The sequence below is a fragment of the Alligator mississippiensis genome, chromosome 1 (genome assembly GCF_030867095.1).
Source record: "Alligator mississippiensis isolate rAllMis1 chromosome 1, rAllMis1, whole genome shotgun sequence".
NCBI lineage: Eukaryota > Metazoa > Chordata > Crocodylia > Alligatoridae > Alligator > Alligator mississippiensis.
In genome coordinates, this window is record NC_081824.1 from 460,948,251 (window position 1) to 460,972,466 (window position 24,216).

At 40.2% G+C, this 24,216-nt stretch overlaps 1 protein-coding gene across 9 annotated transcripts in view; it reads left to right on the forward strand.

Moving 5' to 3' along the window:
* Positions 1-24,216, forward strand: part of DLG2 (discs large MAGUK scaffold protein 2) — a 1,595,452-nt gene that overhangs the window by 1,545,355 nt on the left and 25,881 nt on the right. For 5 of the 9 annotated variants that reach the window (XM_059721996.1, XM_059722025.1, XM_059722028.1 and 2 more), the window contains one exon: positions 20,029-20,074. In XM_059721996.1, coding sequence (XP_059577979.1) covers positions 20,029-20,074 — 46 coding nt within the window. Of the gene's footprint in view, positions 1-18,817; positions 18,918-20,028; positions 20,075-23,827; positions 23,870-24,216 lie in introns of all 9 variants that reach the window. The other 4 variants (XM_059721995.1, XM_019493586.2, XM_059722007.1 and 1 more) reach the window with 2 other exon arrangements.

Below are 24,216 nucleotides of genomic sequence, written 5' to 3' on the forward strand. Positions count from 1 at the left end.
TTTTGACTTTACAATGCTTGATCCGATGTGACACCATGCCAGCGAACAAGTTCGCTGCATTGCCCATCTCCCTGGAGAACATCTGTCCGAGCTTCCTTGGACACTTTCTTTAAGAAAGCAGACAAGACTTCAGAAAAACCTGCAGCCAGGACTCCTGAGAAGACTCCAGCCAAAAACCCTTCAACGAGTCCAACCAGGAGCCCTTCAAAAAGTCCAGCAAAGTCACCTCAAAGAAGTCCTTCCAAATCAATATAATTGCTATTTATAATATAAATACATTAATGTATTAATGTATAATGTAATTACTCATCTATAATTGATTGAGTACAAAATTCTGGGTTATTTTTGGTGAAAATAGGTTATCGAGCCCTGTTTCAACAACCAATCCCCCATTTATAACATTGTTCCCTATCGGAAAATCGGTTCCAAGTTATGAAATTTCAACTTAAGACATGATTTTTAGGAACCAATTGTGCCATAAGTCCAAGGACTGCCTGTATATAGAAACCTCTGCTCAATAAATTAATTTGTCCTTGGAAAGTCAAAAATCCAATGACAATCAGGATTTGATATTTAGCTCAACCATTGATAATTTACCAAGTATTTGAGTAGTAATTCCCAAAGCTGAATAATAAAACCACTAAGAAACTCTGATGATTATGACCTTGATCCTGCAGAAGAGTCTGTAAACACAGACCCTTTATCCATATGGTGAACTATTGATATTAATAGGACTATGGTCAGAAGTCAGGACCTGTGCTACTGGATCTCAGGGAAGGAATGGGATCTTTAAATGTCAGTGGGTTCAAAGGTTTCATCATTGAAAGTCTAGGTAAATGGCTCTATAGAGATGATGATCTGTGCAAAATCCCTTGGGGATAATCATTCTAAATATAAGCTAGATGTGGAAAAGATCTATTAGTCATTCAGTCCTTCCCTGTGTCAGTGCAGGATTGTTCCCAACCATACATTTACTACCCTTTTGATCAGCTACATTTTACATTTTCCAAGTATGGGGGTTTCCACCACTTTTGTAGGGAGGTTGTTCCACAGTTTCATATTCAGGGAGCCTGCACCATCAGGTAGAAGAGGCAGAGATCAGTTATCAAGAATTGGTCTTATCCTTGGATAACTCCTTTAGTTTGATCAGGTTGTTAACCTTTAAGACTGCTGCTTCAGCCTAAAACATGCTACAGAGGTGCCCTTTGGTAAACCTCTCTTTATTTTCCCTTGGGGCTCCCAGTCTGGGACTTGTGTAAGGGGTCTGTTAGCTGGCATTCTCAGAATATGGCTATAATAAGTTCATCATCTCGCTGGTGCTATTTTTGCAGCAATGGGTAGTGGGGCCCTTTCCAAGATTTAAACATTTTTTATCACAGCCAACTGCTCCTGACATTCAGCACAGGCATCATTTTTTATCCCATTACTCCTTATATTCCACATATCACTCTGCTAAAAATATTTGGTGATTTGGACGGAATTTCAAAAAGTATTTGGCACTGGCTTCACTCTGCTGCCTTTTAAGTCATTAGGCTAACTATTAAGTCATTACTATTGATTTTAGTAGAAGCAACATGAGGCCAACTCTCTGAGTGTGTTTGAAGATCCCACTCAACATGTGTCCATTAATCATGCAGTCTTTACTGATTTGAGTAACCCATGGGAAATAGTGCATCAATAAAGGATAAGATAAGATGGATGTCACTGGCCAATACACCAGAGACTACAATGAGCGTGAGTACCTCCAGCGCTAAAAGTATGAGCTGACAAACCAAAGCTCTCTAACTGGGGCTGTGATAGACTCATTATTTCCCATCAACCAGACACCAAGGGGAACCTGTAATACACACACACTAGTATAACCAGCAGGTTATAATAAATCAAGTGAGGAAGGACTGAACCGATGACTCTTAATCGTTTTTTGTAAATTGATCCCTTCAGTTGCCTATTCATTTCTGTTTCACTTCTCCGAACGTCCTCCATTTTGCCAATTTCCTTCTCACAATGAGGTGAGGGACACCAGCTGTGGAATAATAGTCCAAGTTCACACGTGTGTGCAAGAGAGACCCAGTCCTTTTTTCACGTCTTCTAAATTTGGTAAGAAGAAAATAGCACTAGGTGTTTAGTGAAGGATAATGGAAGTGTCAAACATTAGAATGTGTGGGATTCCAAGTGGGATGAATTACTAAGTAGAGCAGAGGTTGAAAACAAATTAAGCAATGTGCATCTGCCTACGAGGATTGGAGGTAGGAGGCTTGGTGAAGGTGGTGTAGGCGCTGACACAGAACTCAGCATCTTTATTCCATTCCACCATCAGACTCCCTCCTTCCCCCCCATCATCCCACACCATGGAAGTTTCTCTGCTTTGCAACAGCCCTTCCAGTTGTTTTTCTTTTTCCTGGAAATGGTTGCCTGTGGAATATTGTTCTAAGAAATCTGAGCATTGCCGTTAGAATAAATGTGAAGCATTGTTTCTAATTGCAGCACTACTTGAATTCTGGCTGCTGTTTTAAAAAAAGAAAAAAAGGAGAATCCTGTAATTGCACTTCTCTGGAAAGACATGTCTAGGAGCAATCTGCCTGTCTGGGTCTGGCTGCCTAATTCATCTATTTTAAGTTTTTACAAGCTGCCATTAAAATAGTTTCTAAGCCTTGGCCACTGATAATAATGCATCTGCATTGCATATTCAGCACTCTTTAGAAAAGTAGTTACAGGTGACAGTGCAAATTGTCTGCTTATCTTGCATTTACGTCATAATGATGCAATCGTGTTAGAGGTCAGAAACTATGCAGGATTGACCTTGACTGGTACTTGGCTGGGAGACTGGTGGAGCACACTCGTGTGCCACAGGAAGTTAGAGGTTAGCTTCCATGCATAAGGCCCAGCATGGCCATGATGCTGCTGGAGGATAAGACTCACAAGTGTGCATCTGACTGAACTGCATCCTTAAAAATTTAGTAGCAGTTTCATGGAGACAAAAGTTTAGTCTTCAGTGCCCTGGCCAAATTCCTGTTCAGAAAATTGCTTTCTCTTCCCCTACTGTAGTTTCTGCCTGCAGTGCTAACCGGAGATAGCATCCTCTTCTATTGCCCTTATGTCATGTTTCCTGTGCCTGTTACTTCCCATACCAAATGTGACCAAAGTCAATGGTGGGCTATGTCTACACTAGGGGTAGGTAATGTTTTTTGACCAGAGTGCTGAAAAAACCACAATGTCTACCTTGGAAGGTGCCGGAGTGCCGGCATGCCAGAAAAGCAAAATGGGGGGCGGAGGGGTACATGACAGGATGCACTGCATAGTAGTATATTTAATAATCATAAATGTTGCATTTATTGTTTATTGCCATTGGAAATTACTTACTTATATGCAATTTGTTTATCATAGTATCATAGTGCTTAGGGTCGGAACGGACATAAACGGATCATCAGGTCCGACCCCCTACCCCGGGCAGGAACGGGTGCTGGGGTCATATCACTCCAGCCAAATCTGTCCAGGCTCCGCTGGTGGGATAACTCCTAACTAAAACATGTTTCCTTTATGCATTTATTTATAAACTTCTGAGAAACTTGAGCAGAGCACATGTAAAGCCAGATGATAATTTTCTAGCATGGCTTTTACTTGTGGTAAAAATAAATCTAAATGAGAAACCATTTTCTCCCTAAATCACAGAGTCCTGTGCAACGTGAAAGCCTAAAATATGGGTTCCTGCAGGAATACTGTTTGCACATCATGTTGTGACAACTTAGTGAATATTTTAAAATAGGGAGCCATTTATTGAAAGCTAAATTGGCTTTTTCCTGATTTTTTTCCTTGTTGCAAAATTCTGAAATGAGCAGTGTTTCCAAAATATCTTGTCAGAGTTAGAATTGACCCCCGCCCCCATGGTTGAAGAGTTAGGTTCTTTTGAAGATGGATAGAGGATTGGATTAAGGGAGATAGTGAGTGTGTGTGTGCACATGTGCTCCCACATGGGTTTCTACTAGAATAAACCATCCCTGTGTTTTCAATGGTAATCTCTACCCTAAAGAAAATGTTAGAGGCCTGAATGGTGACCACTGACTTCAGTGGCAATTATATACAAGCAGCTAATGGTACGGGCAAGGCAAAGGCCCTACGTGGCTCTGCCATTGGTTTTTTTTTTTTGTGGTTTTAAGCAACCTACCTCCCCTAGGAGCAGACAGAGGCACTGGTCTAATGATAATGCTTCTGGATACTGCTGAACAGACTAGGCCATCTGTCCCTTCATCCCTCATAGGAGGGAACTCAACTTCATAAGAAGTATAATGGCAATCCAAATCTGATCGTTTCATTTGTAAATACAATAATGGTCAGTGAAAGCCTTTTTAGCTTTGTTTGTTACTGACAGTGAGGGAGCAATTGCACTGACTTCACATGTACACTAAGTGCAAACCTGGATTACAATATCTGTGTTATAAACTCCTGGGTACAGCCCACCAGTTATGTCTAGATCTGGGTGTGACCAGTTTGTAACACCTTTGAAAAGTGGTAGCAGCTGTCCCTGACATCAGAGCAGGATCCTGGCTCCCCACTCAGTGCTCTACCCTTAAACACCTCTCCCTTTCCTTTTCCCTTTTCCCTTTCTGGCAGACAGTTTCCTCCAGGCAGGAGTGTGGAGGAACAAGGCTTCAGCTTCAGGTGCCTCTTCCCTGTTATCACAACTTCTGCTTGATCACAACCTTCTGCTTGATTCTTAGCATAGATCCTTACTCATTGACATGTGTATAATATAAATGCTTTGATAGGTGAGGTTACATAGAAACATCTGAGGCCCTATACTCTACTTAGCTCAATACATAACTCTTAAACCATCAAAAAGAGTTGCGCCACAGCTGAAGGGAAAATGTAGTAGCCTTGAACTGCCTACATCTGTGTCGTTACAGGCAGATAATTTACAGTCGACAAAAAAACAATAAATATGCTTTGAACAGGAAATCATTTTGTGTGTCAACAGCTTCACAGTTATTTTAATGGGCTGCAGTATGTCTTCCGAATTGTTTTCTGAATCAGTATTTTGTTTTATGTCGTCCCACTTCAGAATGATTGAAATGTGTTTTGATCCAAACTGGTGTGCAGCAGTAATGTATGAGCAACTGCAAAAGTCACAGGAATCGTTCGTCTTTATTTTTATACCTGGAATCCTAATTGGCATAAAGCCTATCTGAAAAGCCATTCTTGCTGCAATTTTTTAGTTGAGCTTTTCATTCTGCTCATATCAAGAGACCACTCAGGAAGTACAGGTCTATAATAATTTAAGATAATGAAGATAAAAAAGCAAGCAGTAAAGAAATCTGCTCTAGGAACTTCTCACTGATTGATTCTTCCTAGATCAGTGCTTACAGAGAAGCCACAAAAAGTCAGTGGAGCTTATAAGTAGTAAAGCTAGGGTGGCCATTGGTCACGTTTTATACTGGACCACCCTGTTTTTAAACCCTTCATCCCCTGTCTGTTTCTCAATGAGGACTGGACTGCAAAAACTCCTGTTTTTCAGTTAATTGATGGAAATACATGTCAATCACTTGTCTTCGCGATTCTATTGGCTATGCCTAGAGCTAGGGCAGTGCACAGGCAGGAGGAGCAGGGTTCCCATCCAGGGAAGGAAAGAGGAAAGGAGGGAGGTGGCCTTTTTATAGCGGCTCCACCCATCACTGCTGATTCATCAAGGAGGTGGCGGCCTCAGCCGTCACTACTGATTGGCCAGGGGGGATGTCCTGTCTTCTGGGGATCTGTCAGTGGCTGCCCTAAGTGAAGCACTGAGCAGAGCTCTTTGTTTCAATGCAGCTTCTGATTGATGTTTGCTATTGATGTAGGAGGTGAGTATTTAACAGATGCAGTTCTGTGTCTACAGCTGGTGATGGAGGGTTGGGATAAGGAGGCGGCCCAGCCCAGGAAGATGTAAGTTGTACCTGTCTGCATCAGTTCAGTCCTTATCCTTCCTCTGTTGTTCTGGCAGATTTAGACTCTGCCCAAAGCTTCATGGGAGCCCAGCCAATGGAAGGCGTAAAGGATGTGCCTGGAACAAACACACCTCAATAACACCTTAGCCAGGCCTCCTTCTCAACCACCACTACCAACATTTCCGAGTGCTCTGACCACCCGTAGGCCCCTCTTGGAGGAAGAAGTTGTGTCTCGCTGCTTCTATTGCAGCCCTTATCTGGGGTGCTGTTTCATGGAGCTAGTACAAGCCAGGGGTGAATTGATCCTTGGACTCCAGTTTGCAGTAACTCTAAGGTTTGTTCTGAATTTTTTGCTATTTACTTCCCTTACCTTGTTGAGCAAGTTTGTTCCATTGCTTCAGCATGTTAGAAAGGCTGCTGCGATCTACACTGTAGGCTGCCTGTGTGCTCAGGCAATTGAACCTGGGTGATGGAACTGCACTTAGCCTGGATGCAGCCACCTGGTTATACAGTGCCTTAGTATATATAAGTCTTAGTATAATATAATATATTGCCAGGGTATCTCAAGGCACTTTCAAAGATGTGCCATAATTTACTAGTGTAGCCTGCTGTGCCCAGCTCACATTTGAAAGTAAGGGAGACATGTGAGTCTTCAGTTTTGATTTGTACAACTGCAGTAATACTGACAGCTCTAGGCAGGGAGTTGTCATGCCATAAAGAACGTGCTTTTCTAATAATGAAATAGTTTGAGAATATTATACGGATGCTTTCAGGTCAAATTTGGCCCTGAATTTACTTTTTTATAAATACGGGTTACATCTGAGATGACAACCAACAGAAATAGGCTGTGAAGCATTAAAACAATATTTGAAAGAAACTTGGAAGTATTTTCAATTCCAACCGGGCTGCACTGCATTAGTATAAATGACAAATAAAGTGAAGCTTATAAGCATATTGGGATAGGGGAGGGAAATGCAAAATACTCAATAAATAGGAATGGACTCTATTTATGCAGCAGAGCACCTGTTTGCATACAAGCAGCCTGGAAAGTTAAACAAAAGTAAAGACAGCATAAAGAAAAAATCAAAATAGAAGTTTTAGCTATGCATTCTTATATAGTCTTTACGGTCACTGTAACCTCACAATAGTTAGTTACAGGATCGTATACTATTTATCATGAACTACAGTATGAAACCAAGAATTGTGTTCTAATAACATGGGTGAGCATCTTCAAATACTGTTTGCTACTTAGTCAGAGAGAATCCATGGAAGTCGCTTACCTAGATGGTACACAGCATAATTGTGAATGGCATGCTGTAGATTAAATATAACAAAGCAATATTAAAAATTTGCTGGCACACTCAGAATACCTGTGTTCACACCTCCGTTATCTTCATAGTGATCTGCCTCTTCTCTGAGAAAATCAGTGCTAAATTTAACCCTACACATGCTCCTTTTATAACATGTGGCCTTGTACCCTGAATTAAACCTGAGGAAAGCTGCAATATGTTTAAATACATTAACTCAAGAGTTAATTGACTTATTCTCTGAACTGCATCTATGGAAATCTGTGCCACTGGTTGAAAAGAAAGAAAATGGCTCGTCGAGCTAGTGTTGTCAGTGTACTGAATATAATATGGTTTTGGCAGGAGATCCACAGAGAAGTGGATTTCAGTATTAACACTCTTTGGGATGAATGACCAGTTCAGGCTTCTCATATTTCAGGAAACCTGCAAACCCGTATTTATAAAAAAGTAAATTCAGGGCCAAATTTGACCTGAAAGCATCCGTATAATATTCTCAAACTATTTCATTATTAGAAAAGCACGTTCTTTATGGCATGACAACTCCCTGCCTAGAGCTGTCAGTATTACTGCAGTTGTGCAAATCAAAACTGAAGACTCACATGTCTCCCTTACTTTCGATTGTGAGCTGGGCACAGCAGGCTACACTATTAAATTATGGCACATCTTTGAAAGTGCCTTGAGATACCCTGGCAATATATTATATTATACTAAGACTTATATATACTAAAGCACTGTATAACCAGGTGTCTGCATCCAGGCTAAGTGCAGTTCCATCACCCAGGTTCAGTTGCCTGAGCACACAGGCAGCCTACAGTGTAGATCGCAGCAGCCTTTCTAACACGCTGAAGCAATGGAAGAAACTTGCTAAACAAGGTAAGGGAAGTAAATAGCAAAAAATTCAGAACAAACCTTAGTGTTACTGTAAGCTGGAGTCCAAGGATCAAAAGTTTTAAAAACTTTTAGGAATACAGAAATTCCTGTGCAAGTTCAGACCAAGATCCATCTAACCCAATATTTTGTCTCTGGCGATGATCACAGTATCAGAGGCATATAAATATTACACCCAAGGAAGAAGGAGTTCCCAGACACTGGGACAATTCTCCATCTCTCTCCCTTCTTCTCTTTTCACTGTATGAAAACTCCTTCTCCCTTGGAGGAGACTTCACTCTTCAGCAGCCCCTGGCAGCTTCTTCCCCCCAAACCAGCCTAGCTCACCTTATATCCCTTTGTATGACATCACCCTGACCTTGTCCAGTCAGAGAGTGCCACACGCCAGTTCTTCTCCCAGCCAATTGGCCTCTGCTTGCCCTGGCCAATGAGGCCAGAGAGTTTTACAAATTTTCCCCAGATGTGGGCCCCAGCTTGCCATGTGCTGAGCACATGGCCAAACACAGGGGCCATCTTGCCCACATAAAAAACATAAATACAAATAAACCCACAATATACAACCCAAGTGTGTGTGTGGGTGTTACATATGGAAAGTGCCAGAACCCCAGAGAATGCTAAGGCAAGGCAGAGGTATAAAAGTATAGTCCTTTGCCCTGGGTATCAGCAGTACACAGGGAAACAGCTATAGCCGGGCTGCCAGCAGTGGTATAGTGGCTAGGAGAGCAATGGTGACACTTGCTATTTTCATAGATTCATAGATGTTAGGGTCAGAAGGGACCTCAACAGATCGAGTGCAGCCCCCTGGCCTGGGCAGGAAAGAGTGCTGGGGTCAGATGACCCCAGCCAGATGCTTATTCAGCCTTCTCTAAAAGACCCCCAGGGTAGGGGAGAGCACCACCTCCCTTGGAAGCCCATTCCAAATTCTGGCCACCCTTACCATGAAGAAGTTCTTCCTAATGTCTAGCCTAAAATGTGCCCCCTTAAATCACCCTCTGGGGTTGTGACCCAGTTGCCTTCTCTTAGTTATTCTACTAAGGCAAGGTCTTTTTTTTTTTTTTGTCTCTTTGAGACCAGAATAAGCTTTGAAGCTGTTTATTTTCAGCTCTGAAGCCTAAACACAGATATTTTAGCTGAAAACTGAGTGCCCATTTTGATTCCCTGACTCCCAAAGCCAGGCCCTTGGCATGTGCTTAGAGTGCTTATTAATCCAGCTCTGTGCCCAGAAATACTTAATTTTCCTCTTTTCCTCTTCATTTGAGTACTTAATCATGCAACTGTAATTTCGTTCATATTTAAGTGGAAGTATTCATTGCTTCCTCTACACTGGAAGGACCAAAGGTTAAGCCCATTTAGTCTGATGCTTATGTCTTTAGGCTTTCCTGTCAGCCAGCATTTTACAACGGCAAGATCCTAAAGCTCCTTCTCTAAATTATTCTGCCTACACAATCATTCTTTTTCTGCACTGCCTATCATCTCACAGAGTTGTTTGAACACATAGGACCCTTGTACATGTGACAAAATTATCCCTTTTAGTGGTTTAATTGCCCTTTTTTACTGATTTAATTGTGTAACAGTTTACATGTGTAGTGACATATTACAATTAAATTTTGTAACAGTGTACACCTTCAGCAGTGTATTTTGATTTAACTAACATTTTATGTAGCAAAGTAAAACACATCCAATGTATTTTAGTTTGCTATGTAACAAATTGCAGTGATATTCGTCCCTTGTACAAGGGCCCATACAAGGCAAGTCCTCCAAGCACAATGGTAGTAAGGTTCAAGACAATGAAGAATGGAGTTCTTTTAAAGAGCCCAGATAACTAAAGATTTTTTATCCAGCAGATCAGATTAATTAAAAATAATACTAAGCAATGGAAATCAAAATCAGGAGCTTCACTGGAAAGCTAAAGAACAACCAATATTCACTTGCAAATCGAGGCTTTGCTGTTCATGAGAAATTAATAAAAATGACCTCAGAAATATCTCACCAAAGCCAAAATCCAGAGCTCAAGATGAAAAAAAATGTTCTAGTAGATAACAAAGCAAATGTGAAGTGCTATGGGCACATGCAAGTGATAAGGACACCAGGGTTTTGTCATTGGCTACATGCAGACTTCCACTACTGGTGCTTTGTGCCAAAGGAGACTCATTACTCATAATTATGGAACAACAGGCAAGTACCTCAGCAATATAACCTAGCATGGAATGTAAGGAGAAGCCAGCCAATTCTTTCTGTTGAAATGAATTATCCAGTTGACTTGGCACAATATTGCCAAAACAACAATCACATTTTTAATAATGCCAATTAACATTTTTATTGCTAGAGAAGACCATAAAGGACAGGCTGAGGGAGAACTACAAAGTGACTGTCTTTCTTAGTTCACTCACCCAGGCAGTCTAATCTGCAGTTTAGGCTGGAATATGGTCCAACTTTATGATGACTCTATGGGTCGTTAGTCACAGAATCTTAGAAATTAGAGCTGGAAAAGGTCATCTCATTCTTTCCTCTCTATCCCGTGCAAATGCAGCACTATTCCCCATGGTACTTATTATTAGTAGGTTTGTTTTAAATGTGCAAAATAATAGGTTTCTCCACTTCCCTTGCAGGAGACTTTTCTGCTTCCTGATCAAGGAACTTTTTTCTATGTACTGAGCCTAAATTTTCTTATTTTTGTCTTACATTTTTCTGTTGGTGTTGCCAGGTTGAATAAATCCTTTCCATTTTTATTGTGTATGTCTTTCAAAGACACCTGGGTGATCCTCTACTTGAATTTTCACTTATCTAGGGTTTGCATATTTAGAACCTGATTTCTGCAAACGCTGACTCAATATAAGGTTACATAGGGTGCATCTACATGTTCATTAATTTGCCATAATTATTGTGCATTAAGGTTAGTATGTGGATCACCAGTACTAAATCAATGTGCAGTAACTTGTGCTACTGCGCAGCAGCACTGGCACACGGGTTTTTAGTGATGATTACTGTGCAGTAGCCTAATACTACTGCGCAGTAGCGTATTAGCATTGTTTTTGGCTGACATGCTACTGCGCAGGGCTATTAGGCTACTGCGCAGTAAGCGTCTTGTGTAGACGTGCCCAGTGATGAGTAAACCTACTGAGTGCTGGTGACATACTCACTTGCATGGAGTTTTGATAACAGTTGCAGGACAGTGCACTTAGCTTTTAAATCTATTCTCTCATCAGTTTCTCCAGCCTCAGATGATATTTATTGCCTTAAGCTGAACTGAGGACTGAGAGATGCTTCAGAGATGCATGAGCTTTCATGGGCAACAATCTTCACCAGATGCGGAATGTCCTGGAGTTTCTCAGTGTCTTTTTGGTAACATGAGTCCCAAACTGAATACAAGGTGCCAGGCACTTGTGCCATAGCTTTTCAGGAAGGGAATGCCTCCCCCTGACCACACTTTGCTTTGTGATATGCAATTCCTCTGACTATGCAACCCAAAATAATCCCAGCCTTTTGCTGTGTAAAGCTTAATAGACTCAGACCTAAATCTGTTGCCCCCAGGTCTCTTCTTCCTCCTCCCCCTTGTTTGTTTCTAGTTTGAATTATTTCTCCTTAAGCAAATGAATTTGCATTTTTCCAAGGCAAATCTCCGATTTTGTCATCTCCCAACCACTCTAACTCGTATTATCTCCCCACCCATGATGGCACTTGCAACACCTCCCAAACTTGTGGCTGCTGCAAATTTAATCAGCCAGCTTGTCCTGATCTACGCTACTAAATAAACCTGTTGTCAGTCATCTTACACATAGCAATAAACTCCTCATGGCAGGAACTGTCTCTTTGTCGTGGGCCTTTATAGCATATGGCAGAGGGGGTCTCTGGCTTCTAAATACACAGTCATGCATAATAACACAGCTGCCATAATATAAATCCTAAATAATGGCCCCATGAATTTGTGCCTCCAGTTTGATATGCGGCTCCTTGGTACATGCACAAACGAACCTCGAGTTCATTGGTGTAATGCACCATACTTTGGCACGGTCGTGGCATTCGTTTGGAAGGTGGCTTATACAGAGAGGATAACTCAGTCCTGAGACCAGGTGGGCATGTGCTTTTGGTCTCACAGTGCTCACATCTAAACCAATATGGGTGAGTTTTGGGAGAACTTTATGACCCAGTGAATCCTGTACTGAAATCTAAATATCTGACACCCTGCTGCACTGGCTTCTATTGCTCATTTTCTAACTGAATCAAAAGTTGTAGTCCAGTTGTCTGACAAAATTACTCCTATATAAACCCATGCTGCGTGATATAATTAGTCTCTCAATTTTACATGTTTTTTTCCCAAGTCTATTATTTTATTAGGCATTAAAAGTAGTTTTCCTGGGTGATAAGTGGTATTAAAGGTTTTTTTGGTTGATCTGTTGCCAAACAGATGTTCAGGGAAATAAAAGAAAATCTTAGAAACAGCCCCACAGAATACATATTTCTACATATTAAATAAAATGACTTCTACCCAATGAAGCTGAGAAGCAGGTGGGGTGAGGGGAGGGGTTGGCTTATTCTTTTTATATGTCTTTATTGTGTTCCCAAGGTCCAAAGCTTTCTGTAGGTTCACAGGAAAACTAGACAGGCCCACTTATCTTGATCTGAACCTGTTCTAACCCAAAGTTCAGTCTATCTTATCAGGACAGATCCTGGTGCAGAATCCAATAAGCAATAGCAATAGCCTGGGCTTTTCCATTGCAGTTACTCTTGACAATAACTGAGAGGCTTTTAAGTAGTAGTGAATAAAATAAGAGTGTTCCTCTCTCTTTATTGAAATGAAAGACTTCAAGAAGTTTGGATGGGCCTACAGCTCCAGTCAGCCTCGGGCCATGTGGTCAGACTGAAGGACACGATATGTGTCTCAAGGAAAATACCATGGGGATTGCAATTTAACCAGTTCCTATATGACTTCTACCTAGTGTATTTCTCATCACTAAAATGTCTGAATACCTTCAATGCATTTACCCTCCCACTGCCTTTGTGAGGTAGGGAAATGCTATTATCCCCACTTCTCATTTGGGAACTGATGCACAGAGGTCCTATTGGATCATGGAGAACTAGTTGAATCTAAGTCTCTTATGGCCAGATAACTGCACTAGACGCTCTCTTTAGATGGTTTTCTTTAGCCTTAGGACACGTCTGAAATAAAAAAGCAGAGCCAGCCTTAGGGAAAATGGTGCCCAGGGTGAACTTGTATTTTGTCGCTTCCCCACCAGCATCCCCTCCGGTGCTGCCCCCAGCCCTGCAAAGTCAGCAGCACTGCAGGCAGAGGTGGGCGGGCAGGGGCATGAGGCGTAGTCTGGCAGGGAGGCAGAGCTGCCCACACTGCCTGACTCAGCTCCTCCTGAGCAGCAGCTGGAGGTGAGAGGTGGAGATGGGCTGGGATGGGGCAGAGCAGGGGGAAAGCATTGCTGTGTGTCTGTGAGGGCACCCCCCGACCACAGCACCCTGAGCAGTCACCCACATCACCCACGCCTAACGCTCTGTATAAAAGGACTGTCATGGTGAAGCAGTCAATGCCACTCCACAAGATGAAATTTAGCCCCCCATAGCGAGGCACTGAGGGCATGACAGATTAACAGCATGTATGTGCAGGTGACAGAGGTTATTGCCATGAGCTGAGCACCATATGAAAGCAGCTATATTACATCCACTTTAGCACTTGCTGGTAGGGTCCTTCACCAGTGTAGACACACTCTTAGTGTTCATAAAGCACTTCCAGTAATTCTTATGTGAAAGGCCCATTTTAAGGGCAAGGTAGAGTTATTTCATGGTGGGGAAAACTGGTATTATGTGCTCCAATCATGGGCAGATCTAGGATTTTTAAAAGGGGGTGCAGATGGCATGGCACATCATTACATATAACACAACATATATTTTTCACCAGTTAAAGAGAAGCTAGAAGATTTACTAATACACCAGGGGGCTAACACTATATTATTCAGTTTAATATCAAAGCTATTAGTATTGGAATGTGCACTGATTTGCTAAATTATATATAATGTTAAAAAAACACAACAAACTAGGCAAAAAATAGTCAAAATAGTCAAAAGATACTGCTTCATTAGTCCTGTAGTCATTATAGTGAAATGGATGTCTCTATTCAGATACATCAAAAGCAGAAACAGAGCTTCCTGAGTGTTTTGACAGTGCCCCCATTACTTCACTGTCTGTCCTTTCTAAACTTGGGTTAATGTTACCATGCCTAAATAAAGGTTTTCAGCTAGAGCTAAAAACACTCTGAAGGGCTGTAAAATAGAAGAGAGAGATTATCAGGAATGGCCATCAGAGCAAAATTTCAGAACAAAGGAAAGTTTGAATAGTGAAACATCAAGACCATGATAAAGGATGGAGAGTCATTAACATCTGTGGAGTGGAGAGAGATTAGCAGGAATTCGGGAGATGATAATGAGCCACAAAGTCAATTAACTCTCTCAGCGCTGCCTGTAGAAAAATGCCACTGTACCTCTTAGTCATTAGTTTTAAAGTTTGGGTAGAGCAAAAATCAAAAGAGGTGGGGTAAAACAACACCATTGAAGCACACCCCCCCCCACCCCCTCCTCCTGGATTAGGTGACCTTATGAGATCCTTTGCAGCCCTACTTTCTTATGATCCTGGGTGTATCTACACGAGACGCTAACAGCACAGTAGATTAATTCTACTGTACATTAGCATGGCATGAAAAACCATGCTAATGCACTAATGCACAGTAGAATTAGTAGAATTAGTCTACTGTCCATTCGTGTCACTTAAAAAGCGTGCGCCTGCACTAATGCACAGTAGCACTGATTGCGACACATAAAGTTAGTATCTGTGATTACAGGTACTAAACTTAATGTGCTGTAATTATGGCTCATTAATGAAAATGTAAACGCACCCCCTGTGGCTCTAATAATATCATGCAAATAAGATACAGAGAAAGATTATGAGAAAGAGGCTTGAGACTGAGTGATTTGTTAGGTAAGTGGAGATGTTTTTTACTAAAACACAGTGATCAGTCTTGGAGTACAGCCACCAGAGTAATAATGGGATGAGTGTGATGTTTCCCTCTACTAACTAAAAAAAAAGTTCTTCTGTTTACCCTTTGCATGGGTATGTCAAAATATTACTTAAAATGTATGTGTTTCATACTTTATTTGCCAATTATTTGTATTGCAGCTTCGCTTAGAAAAAGATTCACTGATCATAAAATGTAATTTTACATTAAAATGGGGGAAATTCTTTAGGATTAAAAAAAACAAACCAGAGTATTAGCTAGACACAATCATTTGAATGTCTGTCACAACCTGGAAGGTATTAAACCCAAAGCAGCTAAACACAACTGGAAACCAAAGGGGTTTTTATTGAAGGGAGAGTCAAGAGTGTGTTTCTTATAGGCGCATCTTTTCTGGGAGGCAGAGAGCAAGGTTTAAGCCTAATTGCTTTTGTTCTAGGAATGTTAAATCACAAAAACTGAAAGCAGCATACTTCACTTTCCCTCTGTGAAAGAAGTTTTTTGTCATCTATGTTCATATGCTACAGCTATATTGCATTAAGGGTACAATATAAGAATTCAAAATCTGATTTTCTTTAGATATCACAGATGTCTGATAACAAACCTGCCAGATAGGAAAATAATTTGGCATTTTTCATTCCATAGTTTCTAGTGGGTTAGTGCTGGCCCCTGTAGACCGAGGCAAAAAGAATATCCATTGTTCAAAAGGAGATAAGTGTCTGTATTTTCTAAAGCAGATCTCAAAATGTCTTGAGTGAAAGCAGAATGTTAGGGTTACTTCTTAAGCTTTTCTCAGGAGAAATCCTGGGTCTTATACATCAGTCCTTTTTAAGGCATTCTTCCATTGACTTTGGGAATTTTGCCTGAGTAAGGCCAGCAATATCAGTCCCAGTTTTGGCCCTTGGAAACAGAATTTGCAAGTTGGGCACCAGGATGAGAAACAGCAAACACTTGACTCTCATTTATTCTGTGGTCTGTCTATGATGCCTTAACAGCTCACAGAGGCCCAAGCAGAAATGAGAATCAGGTCCAGAATATCTTAAAGAGCTTCAAGTTTTAGCCTGTCTCCCCTGCATCTGGTGCTATCTTTCTTTTTTCATGTCCGGTCTCATCTGACCAACAGCCATTCATGTAACCTATGAGGACTGCTTACTGAAGTGTTTGTAGGACCGAGCCTCTAGATGTTAAATTCTGTGGGGGAGCAACAAGGATCCTGATCTGGACCTCATTTATTACTGTATTTATTTGGTGGGAGACCAGGATCATATCCCTCCCTACCTTTTATCTGTCTAAGTGGCTTGAGTATTCGCAATGCTGAACAATGCTTGTTCATCTGAGTCAAGTTGGTAGGATCAGATCCAGCTTAGGCCTTTATAAAGTTTGTATGAATGTTTACCATTTTAGTTCTAGTTCACATTATTACATTATGGTGCCATATGTGATGATTTCCATGACTATAGCTATAGACTATTGGATGAGAATTTTTTTATACATGGATAAATAAAATAATAGATCAAGAGTCAGCTTTATTTAGGAGTGCATTTTCTAAGGACTATGACTTATAAATAGTAAATCCGTTAATATATTGTTCTCTCTGATTACTAATTAAATGGATTTTTGCTTTCCTGAATTGAAACAAAACAATAGCAAACAAAAAAAAAATCCTCAAATTGCCACAGAAGCAAGGCTTATAATGGTATAATATATCAGTAATTAGAGCTATGTCAGATGATGGAAAAGCCTTCAAGACAAATATACTTATGGTTGAAATGTACGTTTTGAAGTTTTTGCTCTAGGTTGCTGAGAAAATTATTTTCAAAGAAAATATAATTTATAAATGTGAACCATAATGGTGTATTGTTATGATGCCTCAAATGAACCACAGCTTATTTATATATCAATTTAATGACATTCCCTTTAATTCCAATCTGAAAAGGCATTTGGTAATGAAATACTTGTCATTTTAGACCACTTTGCTTTTTTAGGTATTATTTTGTATATATTTTTTTCCTTTAAAAGCGTGATGCCTTTAGTATTATTATGTCAGAATAATCATAACAGGCAACATTTTCATGATCCAGGAAATGTTAACATGTTACATGCCTTGCTTTGAAAAGATAAAAGAAATGATTGCAGAAAACACATTTTAATTTCCATTATAATCTGGAGGTCATTTAAGTGATGTGATTTGCATGCTTGACCTTGTTTTCACCTACAAACAACTTCAGTCCTTCATGTCCATATTTTTAGTCTCTGGCTCTATTTCAAATTTGCATTGTTTTGAATTTGCATGTTCCCTGTATTACCCATGCATGACACACACATAAATTTCCAACTGAATGTGTGCATACTTGGAGACATTCATGGCCCATTTTTTCTTTCGTGTGTATTTTTTTCTTTTGTTTTCAGTTACTAAAGTTAAATATGCTTGAACTGTAAAAGTGGCATGAAACTTTTGTGACACAAGTGAACAACTATTTTGAAGAGGATTTTTAAGTAGTTAAAACTTCACACCCTTCAAAAATGTATTCTATTCCAGAACACCTTCTTTTGGCACATCTTCTTTTCAGGATTTAACACCAAATAAATTCTATTATCAGACCTTATACTTGTTCCATTGTATAATTAGGACCAAATCTTGGTCAATGTATTCACAGAGACAGTTCCAGTGACACTGGATTATTTACTTAATTGTGATGAAAAGTAATTGGCTTCTTATGCCTCCTGGCCATATCCTGCTACCATTTAATTTAACGCTATGAACGCTTGCAGCTCTGTTTAAACATAAAATCTCTTCTAACAAAAAATGCCTATTCGTTTTATATTCCATTTGCCAAATGATGGCAGGCAATGCCTCTGAGTTTGTTATAAAGTATTGTACAACAGTAGAATTCAATATCTAAATGACAAAGCTGGAGGCCTATGCACAGGAGACTAATGAATGAGTAGAAGCTCATACTGAGATGAAAGTCATTTCCTTTAACTTGCTTGAACAAGTCATTGAATTATACCTCATAAATTACAAAATTAAGAAGGAAAATAAGACTGATTTTGAAAGCTGAAACAGCTGCGAAAAAGTGTACATTTTAATTGGCACAGAGTCGAATCCGTGCATCTACTGGAAATGAAACACGAGCCCCATTCAATGGCTTCTTTTAGCCACTGAATGAATTATGAGCACTGTTTACTACGATTAAGTTCTCATTGTCTGATCTTGAGGCATCCTGAGACCCCCACAAGTCCCACTGACCTCAGTTTGAGTGGCAGATGCTCAGCGCTTAGGCAGTCATGTGCCCTATAAAAGGCTGAACCAAACCCCTGGATTCAGACACCCCCAAACTAAAGGGAGTGGGATCAGAATCCACAACCAGATCTGGATCCAAATCCTGTTATAATTGTTACAATGAACACAACCAAAACCCTTTATCTGACTGAGCCCATGCTTGGGAGTCCAAAATCTGGAGCTAAAGATTGTGTTTTGAGCCCAGCAATGAAATGGATCCAGTCTGCAAGGCATTTTGCCTTTTAAGCTGCAGTGCCTGGTAAAAATCATTTGTGATTCTTTGTGACTTGGTTTGGACCAATTTTGAGTCACTACAGTTCTCTCCACTTTTACAAACTAGTTGTTTTGTCAGCATGAGTGTGACAACAATTAGACGTCCCTGTTTTTGCCCCATGCCTTTTCTCCTTCACAGTCATTCAATGACAAGCGTAAAAAGAACTTCATCTTTTCACGAAAATTCCCATTCTACAAGAGCAAGGAGCAGAGTGAGCAGGAAACAAGTGATCCAGAACGTAAGTAACCTCTTGGAGACCATGTCACATGCAGCACAAAAATGGGTGACACGCATGACACCAGCACCCCACACATCTAGGCAAACAACTAGCAAAGGCAGGCAGGCGAGGTATTACTACTGTGACCAATGCATGACTGCAGTTTGGATCCAGCTGGTGCTCCCTTCCCTTGAACCGTTCTTTTCAGAATAAGAATAAAGCAGTGCCTTTGGCTTTTGGCTGATGTATAAATGCCTTCCCCTTCTGAAATTTTGCTGGGCTTTTTCTTTGTTGTTTCTTTGTGTTTTTTTGTTTGGTTTTCTTTTGTTTTTGATGGCGCTTAAAATATAATTGTAGCTTAAAGTGTTCTAATCTGGAACTGGCCTAAATTAGCTTACATCAATTGGTATTAAATGATTATATAGAATTATTTTTGGTTTAAAAAAAAAAAGCAACTCAGGTACTCTTTTTGTAATACTTGTAGCCTTCAGGAATTCGTATAGGCGGCTGCAATTTCCATATTAATTACCACCGATCACTTTTGTTGGATGTTTTAGCCATAAACTAAGAACCTCACTCAGTGGTGCTTTCTATTTTCATTGCAGTTTGTTCCTCACTGTAAACTGCAAAACTAAGAAAACCTAGGAAATGTAGTCCTCTGAGTAGAATGATCACTCACTGCTGACCTTAATTTTATATTCTGGAAGTCCCGAATAATTTAATGTATATGCAGGGGGAATTTCATTTCTTTCTGTTCAAAACTCTTTCCCTGCCAATTGGATCTGCTACAGGTTTTTTACGGTGGGTTTGTTATTGTTTGGAGTTTCGTTTTTGCTTTTGTTTGGGGTTTTCGTTTGCTTGCTTGCTGGGTTTTGGGTTTTTTTTTTGTTTGGCTTCTTGTTCCTTTAACCATAGCGGCAAAGGCCACCTAATGGTCACTGTCTTTTTCATTGGCAATATTACTTTGGAATTTGGACTTGACGTTGTTTCAAACCAGAGAAAGCAGGGATCCAGATTGCTCAATCTGCATGGTCCGTCATGGTAGTATCCATTTCAACTCCACTGACTTCTTCCTTCCTCTTCTGCGGCTGTTCTTCCTTTCTCATTGCTCTCTCTGGGGACTTCCGTGCAGGACATCCCCGGATTAGGTGACGACGGTTATGGAACAAAGACTCTGAGTAAGTTCCCAGGAATGGTCACTGTAACTTCTCTTTGTTTTGTTTTGTTTTGGCTTTTGTTCCTTCTCTGAGGACCTTTCACTCCTAGCATGCACAAGATAGAGTTTTATTTGTTACCCAGCTGTGAATGCACCAAAAACTATGTTTCAATTGTTTTGTAATGCATGGATCTTAAATAACATACAGCGTATCAAACAGATATTTTTACTTCTGTTTCAATAACACCTTTTGTTTCTGACAGTATGTTATTCTTACCATCATGGCAGTTCTGTAGACAGTACCCTACCTAGACCACGTACTGCTGCCAAGAATGTACCTTTCAGCAATAATCCCTATTGATTTAATGGGAAAGTTAAACATTTTAGCTTGGTTACATCCTGAGAAGATCAGTAGACAATTATTTTATGCTGTTGCTTCTGCATTTTCAGCTTTTTTGCATGGGAGTGTTTGTTACTTTGCTGAATTTTAGATTAGTACTTGGTTGTTAATGGAAGAAACCACTTGCAGACGAGAAGACATGCCTTCTCCATGACTTATTTCAGAGTCATTTCACCATTAGCAACCTATTCTTTGTCATGTAAACTTAAATGGTTTCTTTTTCTGGTATGGAGTGATTCTGCTTCAGGAGCTGATCTCAAAGAGTGTGCAGCCTTTTTGTCAGATGACTGTTCACAAATTATTTGTTTCCTGTATATTCAGACCAAACAAATTGTACAGAAGGAACTATTTGCAACGACTTCCATATACTTTGATACATTATATGCTGTATCCAGCTCTGACTAATTCCAACAAATTACCATTTATATGTGTATTGGCTGTTTTCGTCTTTCAATGCTTATTCTTTTTCTTAGGCACCAATTAATTGAAGCAAAATATATATGAATGTTGCCACTGCATCACCTACTGTTCTGTATGTGCTTTTGATTACAGGAATGCATTCATACACACAAGCCTACGAGGTTACTCAATTCCTGTTTGTTTGGGTTTGGGATTTTTTTTTGAGAGAGACTTTCAGTCATACAGTTGTTGACTTTCCCTTTGAAAAATGAAAGCTTTATCTCTTGTAGAGTGGAAGCACAGTGCTGATTTTCTGGCTGATGTGCAACAAAGGTCATTGTCATCAGCCTTTGGACTGTGCCATGACTGAATAGTTTGAGGAAAGTATCCTCAAAATTAATGTAGATACTTCTCTGCACTGTATAAAATGAAGCAGAATTAATCTGATTAGAGAAACCCAATGAAACTGTGGCCCCAGAAAGACAAGTATTTCAGAATTATCATTTTAAAAGGCATGGATTTTGGGGGGCAAGCAATTTTATTGGACCAACTGCATGGTTGGAATAAACTAAGACAAGCTTTCAAATACAAAGCATTCTGCATCAGGTCTGAGATGAAGACCTGATGAAGACCTCAGACCTGATGAAAAATGCCTGGCATTTGAAAGCTTGTCTAACTTTATCCTAGCCATGCAGTTGGTCCAATAAAAGAGCTTGCCCAAAAAAATCCTTGCCTCACATAATTCCTGGACCAGTATGGTTATAGCATCACTCCAACACTACCATTTTAAATATCAAGTATCAACAGATAACTGTCCTACTCTATAATTACTTAGGAAAACTACTGTTGCAGTACTGTATATAGTCTCTAGTTTCTTAGCTTTTAATACTGATTTTAGCTTTCAATTATCAGCACTGTTCCAGACCCTTCCAACCCCATCCCAATTTCCTTGATACTAAATAAATACATATAGCAGGCTATTATTTAATAAAAGCCTTGATGATTCCCTATAAAATGTCAATTTGATGCACCCTTCATTAATTTCTTCTGAGGGTGCTTTGAAGGAATAACATTGGGTAAATCTTGCTCAAAATGTTGATTCTCTGAAAATAAGCCTTTTGCTAAGCCTGTGGACCAACATTTTCCAGGATTACTTATAATACATGCCAAATCCTAGGCATTTCTTCAGCCCCACGAACCTTGCTATACATATCCTGCGCACAGTTTGCTTTGTGTATTTGGGGAAGGTTATGATGATCAGGGAAGAAGGCACAGAGAGGCACTGCTGTGGCATTGTCCCCTGGCAAGCCCTTAAGGGAGAAGCCCTGGATCATTAATGTAGATTCTACTCTTGCTTCCATGAGTTTCATCCCCTTGCTAACAGCTGTGATGTTCTGGGCTGGAGCTTATAAATGTGTTTTTCCAACTAGTGGCTCCGCCTGATTTCCTGATTCGTTTATTAGGAGGTGGCTTATTCACTTCTCAGTTGTTTATTTAACAACCTGCTATTTATATGAACTATCTTTCATATCTAGCTCCTACTAACTTAATCCAGTACCTTTCCTTTCCACCTATCAGTCGCTCAGATAGAATATAGGACATTCGTTGGCTAATACAAAGTGGCCTCACATCCCTCATGACCATGCCATCTTCTTGAAAAAGTAGATGAAGCTCACAGACTCATTCACTGACCAATACAAGCCATAATGTAGAGAGCAGCACATGCCCCTCTATAGACACTCTGGCCCTAATTTTCAGAAGTGGCCTCTCAGTTCCTTGCTACCCGACTTCAGAGAAACCAGGGGCCTAAGTTTGATCTCAGCTGCCAGCTGAAATCAAACACAAGAAACTGGAGCTGCTCAGCACATGAGCCATAATAACTTAGAAACAACTTAGAAACTTTAGGACAAATCTCCTGGAGACTGCTATTCTAATTCCTCTTGCAGCATCCCCTAGGAACTGGCCTCCTCCTGATGCAGTAACCACGATGGTGCCATCTGAGTAGTCTCCCAGCTATGAGAGGTATATTAGCTAGTTACCAATAGTGGGGCTCACCATGTCTTCAGGAATCCTGCTGTCCACAGCCAAAGCACCAATCCATCATGAGCTGGTGCGTGGTTCTTTTGGGGTTCCAGTAAAAACTATGCAGAGCTACTTCATCATTGGCCTTTCCCTTCAGAAACCACCAAAATCAGTCCCACACCCAAGTAATCCAGAGAATGTTTCCTTTCCTTTCTTCCAGGCAGGCAATAGTTTCTGTTGAGGTCTCTGTGGAATATATTATGAAGTTTCTTATACCTTTTGCAAAGATCCCCCACTCCTGGCCCAAATATGGCGAGACACTATTCTGGGTAACTGCAGGTGGTGTCTGAAAAGAACATTTCAACAGGCTGTTTTTCATTTTGTCACAACAATTATTTTTTTATGAGGAATGTAAATAAATAAAACTAAAGCACTTAGCAAAACTACCTTTATATTTATTGGCAAACCGTATCTGGCATACCTTACTCAATGATTAATGACTAGCACTAAGGTTGGAAAGAGAGTTCTCGATATAGTGAGACCAGTTGCTAGATATTAATGATACACATTATTCATAATTAAAAAAAATCTGTCTAGACAACCGGGTTTTACATAATTAGCCTAGAAGTCTAGAGAAGTGTGAATGGGCCACAGTGTATTTTGTTTGATATGAGGGGTTTTTGGGCTGCGGCTGGTCTTTTAGATGACTCCTTTCATTGATTGTGAGTGTGAGTATTACTAGCCATAGGTTCATAGCCCCTTTCGTCAATAGACCAAGAGATAAACCTTTCATTTGGATGGTCTGAGTTATCTGAGATTCTCAGATGGGGTCACTGCACTGATTTTACCTCCACTCTGCACACCTTCCTCTGCATGAATGTAGCAGTTCTTTTCAGTTCCAGCTGCTTTGTGGTGCTTGGTCACATTCTTTAATTTGCTGTACTGTTCTTGCAGAACATGTTTCTTCTAATGCCAGCGATAGCGAAAGTAGCTACCGTAAGTGATTGCTTTGGTTGGAGTCTCTTTACTTTGCATTGCTTGTTTGGTTTTCTTTTGTTCCTCTCCTCGCTGCTCTTTTTTTAACTTAAAACAATTATTAGAGCAAATGGCTTGAAAGTCAAATTTCTCACTTTATTTCCACAACGAAGCTACAAAGAGCAATGGCATTCTGCATGCTAACAAGCATGAGTCTCATTAACTGGGAAATTAAACTAAACCTGAATTAGGGCAGATCTATAGAAATTTGGAGTGCCTGGTTAATGTTGGGCAGTTTATTTCATCAGGGAAGGGTCAGCCATTTCATTTCCTAATGACCCTTTCAAAAAAAAAACCCAACTTATGCC